This window comes from Festucalex cinctus, chromosome 15 (assembly GCF_051991245.1).
Source record: "Festucalex cinctus isolate MCC-2025b chromosome 15, RoL_Fcin_1.0, whole genome shotgun sequence".
NCBI classification, from domain to species: domain Eukaryota; kingdom Metazoa; phylum Chordata; class Actinopteri; order Syngnathiformes; family Syngnathidae; genus Festucalex; species Festucalex cinctus.
This window is the reverse complement of record NC_135425.1, coordinates 19,794,678-19,803,674: the sequence shown is the minus strand read 5'-3', so window position 1 is coordinate 19,803,674 and position 8,997 is coordinate 19,794,678. Positions and strand designations below refer to the sequence as shown.

The window sequence follows — 8,997 nt, the reverse complement described above, 5'->3', positions numbered from 1 at the left end:
CTGTGAGCCTGTGCTTGTTATACACTTATTGGTTTTCTGCTTGACTCAGCAGCTAATATGGTTGCAAAATTAGAAATATATAAAGATACTGCATTGAATAGACGACATTCCACAATGTTTGCTAGAACGAAGCACAAAAGGCCTCTTAACAAAACCTGCTTCCCTGCGATTGGAATGTGAACGGTTCACACAAACACAGATTTTATTTCAGTCCCATGGCTTTTGTTTACTAAGCTTCAACGAACCCCCCACCACCTCCACTCGCGATTGTGGTGTCTTCGGTTGCAGCTATTCACTTTGAATAGAACTAATGGTCAAGTTTTCTAGCTTAGTAGTAGGGTCCAATCAAGTGTACTTATTAAATATATAATAAATATAAATTAGTGTGATATTGATTTGTGTTGAGGTAATTTATAGGAACTTTAATTTAAATAAAACTCCAAATGAATGCCCTAATGTTGACACCCCTTGTAGGAATTACTCAAGTATGGATAAGTCCCGCCCACTAGAAGTAATGAGACAATCACCTGTTCCATGGCCAGGTGGGTGTGATTCCCTCATCCCATTTGCAAGGAGCGGATAAAAGGTATCGAGTTAATTTCAAGTGTGCTAATTGCATTTAGAATCTGTTGCTCTCAACTAGAGGTGTAAAAAATGATTAACAAATTAATCAACAATTACTTCCATCCGTTTTCTTGATCGCTTATTCCTCACAAGGGTCGCGGGGGGGGGGGGGGGGCTGGAGCCTATCTCAGCTGCCTCTGGGCAGTAGGCGGGGTACACCCTGGACTGGTTGCAGCCAATTGCACGTCAACAATTACTTGAACCACTATGTTAAAGCCTTTTTTTATTTTTTCAAATGTTTCAAATCCTCTCATTTGAGCCTCTTAACAGTAATTATTAGTTTTTATAGTCATTCATGGAAGCAATTTATCTTTAGTATTTAATCATAATAAGACATCTGCTAAGTTGTACATTGGCAAACAATGACCAAAGGTTGGTGAGTACAGTCGATACATCAATCCCTCTCATGTGATGTTGCTTAAATGTTGTTTAGTTGTATTTTAATGCCAGTTCCCTAAATGAACAACAGTAATTGCTTAATAAACAGTAATTGGGTAAACTAGTTTTGTAATTTTTCAAACCATTGGTGAACATCAAAAACAGGAAGTACACATTATTATTTATTTATTTATTTAACAACAAATTGTGACATAGGACGTTTTGGCCACAGAGGCGTGCAAAAGAGAAAGAGCAAAGTCATACAATTGCCTTTTTTTCCCAGGCGGTGTAAAAGGGTCTTCCACATTCAGCCTTCCCCTCTGTAATTTCATCCCTGCCTCCTTCCGACCATCAACTCATTCCCCCTCCCCTCCTTATCTGCTCTGCTGCCCTCTTACCCAGAATGCAGTGCAGGCAGACGGCGCAGGCTCAGCCGTGCTATAAAAAGGCGTCGCGTGGGGGAGGGAGGGCTGCCGTTCAGCAGGAACCGTGCACACTCGCTCGCTCGCTGGTGGGGAGATCGACAGGGTCGGCGGCCAGCCCCTCGCACCGGGAGATCTAGAGACAAGGGACAGGTTAGTACTGAGGATGCACACGATGAAGGAGAACGAGAAGGCAGAGGGGGTGACGTCATCTTTGTCAAACGAGAAGGGGAGGGTGGATTTGATGTGAATGTCACACTGAGGAGGTGCAGCCAGTTTGACATATTTCACTGAGTCGGAGGAGATGCATGCAAGATAAACAAGAAGGCAGAGTTGACGTCAGGTGCTGGCAAGAAAAATGAGACAGGTTCAGGTGCAGGAGGACAAAAATACAGTTGATTTCAAGTTCCGTCACAGCAGAGGTACAAACGGGAGAAACCATTAGACAGGGGTGATGACATCACAGCGAGAAGGTGCATGGGAAGGAAAAAAAGAAAATGCTTGACTTCAACTTCTGTTTGGGGCTTAGGCTAGGTAAGCAAACTTCTGTCCGAGGAACAGGAAGGACCAACGTGAAGGCAGGGTTGACTTCATCTTAATTTCAGTGAGAAATTCAAAGAAAGCAAGAAAATGATGGCAAAGTTCACGCCATCTTTTCTCACAGTGGCCTTCAACTTCTCTCACTCAAGCTATTAGAGGAAAAAGTGAAAAAACGATTGACTTCAACTTTGTCACACAATATTTACAGATAGGAAGAAGGACGCATTAACTATAAGCAGGTGGAGTTGGCTCGAGTTTGGCATTTCGCCATAGTGGGGATTTCTAGGAAAGGCCCAAAGTAAAGGCCGAATTGACTTCAGTTTTTTGTCAGCGAGCAAAAAGACATGGTAGATTTCAACACTTATCACAGAAAGTAGGCATGTCATTAAAGAAATGACTTCGATTGGAAGTAAAGGCAAGATGAAGGCAGGAGTGACTTCTAATTTGATCACAAGGAGGTGAGGAAGAAATAAGCATAAAGAGCACTTCAACGGCTGGAAGGAAGGAAAAAGGTGAAAGCAGGAAATATTTTTAAATAAATCAATGGTGACTTCAACTTCTGCTTAGGTGAAACAAAGTTGATGACTCCAACAATTTTTGTCATTGATGATGATGTCGAGGAGGAACAAAAGTGAAGGCAGTGTTGACTTTGTCAAAGAAATTAAGTGTAGGAAGGGGAAAGATGGCTCATTTTCTGTCATTCAAAATGGTATCCCACAAGGACAAAAGTGAAGGCACGGTTGACTTCACCTTTGTGTTGTAAGGTGGAGGTGCAGGCAAATAGGAGGCAGGTTGGAATTCAACTTCTACTCAGGAGGTACAGACATGGGAGAAGGCTGGTGAGTACCTGGACATCTGGCATTGAAAACCAAGACCAGGAAGGACAAAAGTGAAGGCACAGTGATTTCAATTGTGTTATAGGTGAGGTGCAGGCAAGGAGGAGGCAGGTGCGACTTCAATTTCTGCTCACAGGGTATGGACATGACAAAGAAGTGAGCACCTGGACATCTGTCATTCAAAACCAGGTCCAGGAAGGACAAAAGTGAAGGCAAGGTTGACTTTGTCCTAGGGGTTAAGGATGCAAGAAGAACGCAAGGTTGACGCAGGGGGGAAAAAAAAAATCAGTAAATCAAGTGAAATCCCAGAAAACACTAGAGTGAAGGCAGGTTTGACTTAATGTATTCCATAACCGAATTGATGTTTGGATGTTCAGTAACAATGTCAGTATGTGCAATGCACCATTCTGAAACATGTTTCCCATCTGCGTCCATTAGCATCCATCTGTTGTATAATTAAACATGTCGGTAATGGCAATTTGACAGCAGCCTATTGATTTCCGCGAGTGGGTTTTGTGGAAGCCAGGCTGCGTGCACTGACATGATCTCCACCGGCGAACAGGTCGCCCACCGCACTGACGTCAAAGGGTCCTCCACGCCGCCTGCCAGCCTGCCTTAAAGGGCCAGCAAGTACTCGGCCCCGTTGAATCACAAGAGCACCTCTCCACAGCAACCGAAGGCGGAATGCGCCTCTCGCCTTTTACGCGCCTTGGGAGTCAATGAAGTCCTCGCCCGCCTGACACACTATCCCTTCACCAAACAGCTGCGACCTGCTCTTTTTTTAGAGAGTTAAAAAATAGGATTAGGACATTATTGAGGTGACAGGATGACTTTAAGGTGCCTTGTAGCTTTTAGACATGCAAATATTTAGCCGAAGAAAGATGCACTTTGATTATAAGGATTTTTTTCTTCTTTTTGCAATCAGAATCAGATGTGAACATGTCTGACATGCTATAAAAGGTCCGTTCCCAAATAGGCAAGGTGCTTGACTCAGACGCAGGCCTCCGAGTGACCTTTAGCGCGCCACGGGGTCAACGTGCGCAGGCATAAAAATGGACACCCTAGACAACTGACGAGGATAGCTAGCGACAAGCTAACCTTTGAAGTTTTTCCACTGTAATTTGCAGTGCTCATATTTATAATTTGATCATTTTCAAAACGTTTGACTTGATGGACATGATCATGACGCCCTTCATATTTGCATAATGTCTTTGCCATTTGTCATTGCCAATAATGCATTTTTGTCTTGTTGCCGTGTTTTGGAGGTAGATCAGGTTTTCTAAAATAAATGCAAAAGTATTAAAAAACAAAAAAAATTGTTATGAGACCATTCTGTATTGAACCAGACAAAATTAAATATAGTTTTTACTTTTTTCTTCCTTTATGTTTATGTTTAATTTAGAAAATTAAAAGGCACTACTGCTGTAAACATGTTTTTTTTTTTTTTTTTTTTTTTTTTTTTTAAATAGTTTTTATTTTAGAAAGATCCGGAAGTCACTATTGGTGGCAAAATGCAATTTTTAAAAATTAATATTTTAGAAAAATAATGGAAAGCTAATAACCTGTACTGGTGTCAGTTTGAAAAATATTTGAAAAACGTTTCACTATTACTGTCATTATTTTTCTTTATAGTTTTTTTTTTTTTTTTTTTTTTTTTTTTTTTTATAATTATTTTATTTTAGAAAAATATGGTCAACATTTCTGGTGCCAATTATTTTTGTTTTAATTTTATTTGGAAGAACAATGGAGTCACTGTTGGTGACAAATTGTATTAATGTATTATTAATTTTAGAAAAATACAACTGACAGCTTTGATTAAAAAAAAATATTGTGTATAATTTATTTATGGATTTTTAAATAATATTAAGAGTCACTATATTTATCATATTTGGAAAAGTCGTGGTGCCATTAATGCTGGCAAAAAGTATAAATACTGAATGTCATAAAAACTCATGCTCATTGGGCAGGATTGGACTTGTCAATCAATGTTGGCCCTCCTCCTTCCTCATTCTTCAAAGTCTTCTGGGGGGGACAAAAACCAGCAGAACGAGCAAAACAATGGGTTTGCTGGGCTATTTAGATTGGATTCATTTGGATTGAAGAGCGCACAAATGAACGAGAGTTCCTGTCCAAATATAAGACATTATTTAGTTTTTGCATTTGGGTCTTGGAAATCGACACAACACGATCCTTCAAATTTCACAAGACCAAGTGCACGACTTCCAGTCATGTGTATTTCATTTCCTTAGTTGACGTGCCAATAAGTTCTTTTGTTTTTTGTTTTTTTTTAGTTGAAAAGGAGTTGAAGAGCTGAAGTCAACACAATGGCAGGTAAATGACGCCCTAAACGTCTAATCTAATGACCTAATGTTGTTGTCACTCTTTATGACGCGTGGAAGTGTTGTTGTTGTCCTTATATGGCGATGAGTGGAAAGTACCGGCTTGTTTGTTTTTGAGACATCTGCCGACATCTTGTGGCCATTTTGGAAAATACGGCGATCGAGTATAATCTAAAACTCACATTTTTATTATAAACAATATTGAACTCGTGGGAAAATAAAGCTAAAATCTACCCCAATTTATGTGCGTTGCAAAAAAAAAAAAAAAAAAAAGTATTTGCTGTTTAGTTTTACATAGTGACCAGCCGTTGACATGGTAACCAATCCAACACAATCGTAAGAGAATGTTACAGACATGGGGAATTTATGCACCTCGCAAGTCTTTTCCAATCGACATGGTCAGTAGCATTCATTTTATGTTTATTTTTAAGCACCAATGAACAGCCTTTTTTTCTATTTTTTTTTTTCTTGACATCAATAAGAAATCTTTAATTTTAAAAATGTTTATTAGCATCCTCCCATGGGTTGGAACACTTAACTATTCAGATTTTTTTCCCCTGTATATATATATATATATATATACAGTATTATTTATTTAGATATTTTACTATTATGTTATACTCTTGACATTAGTTGTGACACACATCCATTTAGATATTTTATTGCATTCATGCACCCATAAACTGCCTTTTCTTGATGTATTTTAGAAAGCTAATGGTGCCATTGGGAGCGTTTTTGTTTACATATTTTCAAAATCTTAAAATGTACTTTTACTATTTTTTTTTACTGGTTGCATTCATGTAACAGCCTTCTTTTCCCTAGTAATTATTTTTTTGTAATTATTTTAGAAATATATTAGACCACTACTGTGATTGTGTATTGTGATAAAAAAATATATATATATATATATATATATATATATTCATAATAAAATCTTTTTTTCAACTTTTTTTTTTCTTCCATTTCCAGACAAGATAAAAGACGCTAAAATCATCTTTGTGGTTGGTAAGTATAATGCACGCGTGTGAATTTTGGCTCGCGCACACATTTTTAAACACGCTGTCATTTCCAGGCGGGCCCGGGTCCGGCAAGGGCACCCAGTGCGCGATGGTGGTGAAAAAGTATGGCTTCACCCACCTGTCGTCCGGAGACCTGCTCCGCGCCGAGGTGGACTCGGGCTCCGAGAGGGGCAAGCAGCTGCACGCCATCATGCAGAAGGGAGAGCTGGTGCCACTGGTGAGAGGAGCACACCTTCCATCTTATCAAAAAAAACGTTGGACTTTTTGTGAACGTGCTGTTGTGTGTTCAGGACACAGTGCTGGACATGATCAAGGACGCCATGATCGCCAAGGCCGATGTGTCCAAGGGCTTCCTCATCGACGGCTACCCCCGCGAGCTGAAGCAGGGCGAGGAGTTTGAGAAGAAGGTAAAAAAAAAAACTTGAGAACTGATTTTGCTAACAAAAACAGCAGCATACAAACCTCGGTGACATCCTGTGCGGTCCCAGATCGGCAAACCGTGCCTGCTGCTGTACGTGGACGCCAGGTCCGAGACCATGGTCAAGAGGCTGCTGAAGCGCGGCGAGACCAGCGGCCGCTCGGACGACAACGAGGAGACCATCAAGAAGCGACTGGACCTCTACTACAAGGCCACCGAGCCCGTCATCGCCTTCTACGAGAAGCGAGGCATCGTCAGGAAGGTCAGTATGTTAGCGCAATGGTCCCTTGACTTATGAGTGCCCGCAAGTTTTTACAAGCAAAAACTATATAGGTGAGTTTTTATTTAGTCTGGGTTCTAAGAAAGTGCTGAGAAGAAGCAGATGAGGGTGCATAAGGAATAATGCTTGCTCAAGTTGTTTATTATACCACAAAAATTGGTCTTGCTAAAGTTCGCTAGCGTAATGCTAAAGAAAAAAAATGTGAATAGGTGGTAGTTATAAACATTTAAACAACTGATATTGGAATACAAACAGCGCAACAAAAGACACATACAAAGTGTTTAAAAATACTCATACTCAAATATTATTTATGCTCTTCAAAAAATATATATTATTGCAACTTAATTGTGCTGCGTCATTGTAAGATGTTCGTGGATCAGAGAATTCATGTACTGCGTATCATATATGTTATACTGCCCTCTGGTGGCCAAAGTACACACTGGAAGGAGGTTTCTTTTTTTTAAAATTTTTTTTATTTATTTATTTTTTTTATTAATCTTTTATTGACAAAGTTCAACACAAATTTACATTCAAAAACATATCTTGCATAGATAGATACCTGACAAAATCTTTGTACATTTTAAGGATAGTATAATACAAAAAAAAAAATAGACATTTCACATGAAAACAGGTCAACCATATTTAGATATTACACAAATGAAGCATCATAGGGGAACACAAAAGGCTAACAAATTCTACAATTTACCCTAATTTAACCTGGTTACCGCTGTAATATTCTGACTGTCTGATGACATCATTTTCTCACCCTACCTAGGTGGACTCTGAACTTCCGGTGGAGGAGGTCTTCAGCCAGGTTGCCAAAGCTATTGATGCACTGTAGTAAACAAAACAAAACAAAGCAAAAAAAACCCAATAACAACACTCTTGTTGGTTGCTTTGCCTTTCTTGTTACGTCCGCCAACATTTAACAGTCCTATTATCGACATTGCCACCACCAGTGGGCTTAGCTCACCTGTATCACAGCTTTGAGGTTTTGGGTTTGAATCTTCTTGTTTAGTTTGACGGTTCTCCACCTTCGTTGTAAGTAGGTGCAACCAAAGAAGCAAGAGAAGAGAATAAACTTGTCTCACTTTACTGGCAGTGTAAAGGGGGCTTAAACTCACTCCAACTTTGATACCACCTCCAAGTGTCAATAGATTGGAAGGAAAGAGGTAAGAATGTGAAATTTCACTGGAAGTGTGACAGTGTGGAAATATGATGAGTAGAAATGCTATCAACAAGTCAGTTCTTCTCACAAACAAAAACTTCCTTGGCAGATATAATAACAGAACACGTTTACACACTCATGTGCCTCCAAACCTGAAATTAGCAACAAAGTAATAAGTCAACACTAATTCAAAGTTAAACTTCAAATTGTTCACCATTTAAGGTGGCCCAATAGGTGCTTTTCTTCTATTAGCTAATATGCTAATTAGATAGACATTCATTCCTCTTGTTAACTCATTCACTTCCAGGTATTTTCATTGAAGCAAGCCCCTTCGCTCCCGGCTGTTTTACTGGATTTTGACTGATTTTGCATGGCCCACAGAATATTGTGTTCTATTGCTATGAAAACATGGAACCTACCAAAAGAAAGATAACAGTCTCTTCTTTCATCAGGAAAAACTACGTTTGTATCTGTTTCCGTTTTGCAGCAATTTGTATTATAATATAGTAAAGTTTCATCATTATTCCCAAACTTGTTGAAAACACTGGGAAAAAGAGCTTGTTGCAACATGGCCCTGGTTGATCTCTTGATATTCTGCTGCCACCTGCTGGCCGTTTTTGTAATAGCTACCATTGCTTTAAGCCACCTCTTCAGATCAGAAGCTACATCACAAAGCCTTCTGTATGCTACAGCATAAAAAAAAAACATCGAAAACAAACAAAAACGTATTGAGAGTAAAGGACAAAGTATATAAAAAAAAATGTATATGTTTCTGGGGTTGAATGAGTTAATGAATCATTTTCTTAACTATGGCATATATTTCTGGAAAGCTCAACATTTTCAGGGCTGTCTTCCTCTTTCCACTGTATGATAAAAAAGTATAATCAAAAGAATATTCCTATTAGCAGGTTTCCATCATTAATAAACCATTATGTACATAAAGTGCAAAAGTCTAATAAAATCTGTAAGGTGA

At 39.1% G+C, this 8,997-nt stretch overlaps 1 protein-coding gene across 2 annotated transcripts; it reads left to right on the top strand.

The window, feature by feature from the left end:
• The first annotated feature begins 1,410 nt into the window (after window positions 1-1,410).
• Window positions 1,411-8,997, top strand: ak1 (adenylate kinase 1). Of its 2 annotated transcripts, XM_077496964.1 has the most exons (7): window positions 1,411-1,577; window positions 5,092-5,131; window positions 6,109-6,144; window positions 6,212-6,375; window positions 6,449-6,565; window positions 6,647-6,838; window positions 7,632-8,997. In XM_077496964.1, exons 2-7 carry the CDS (start codon window positions 5,125-5,127, stop codon window positions 7,695-7,697), a joined length of 582 nt encoding a protein of 193 aa, XP_077353090.1. In that variant the 5' UTR covers window positions 1,411-1,577; window positions 5,092-5,124; the 3' UTR covers window positions 7,698-8,997. The 2 variants fall into 2 exon arrangements, with proteins under 2 accessions (XP_077353090.1, XP_077353089.1); XM_077496963.1 differs by lacking the exons at window positions 1,411-1,577; window positions 5,092-5,131 and adding an exon at window positions 5,305-5,537.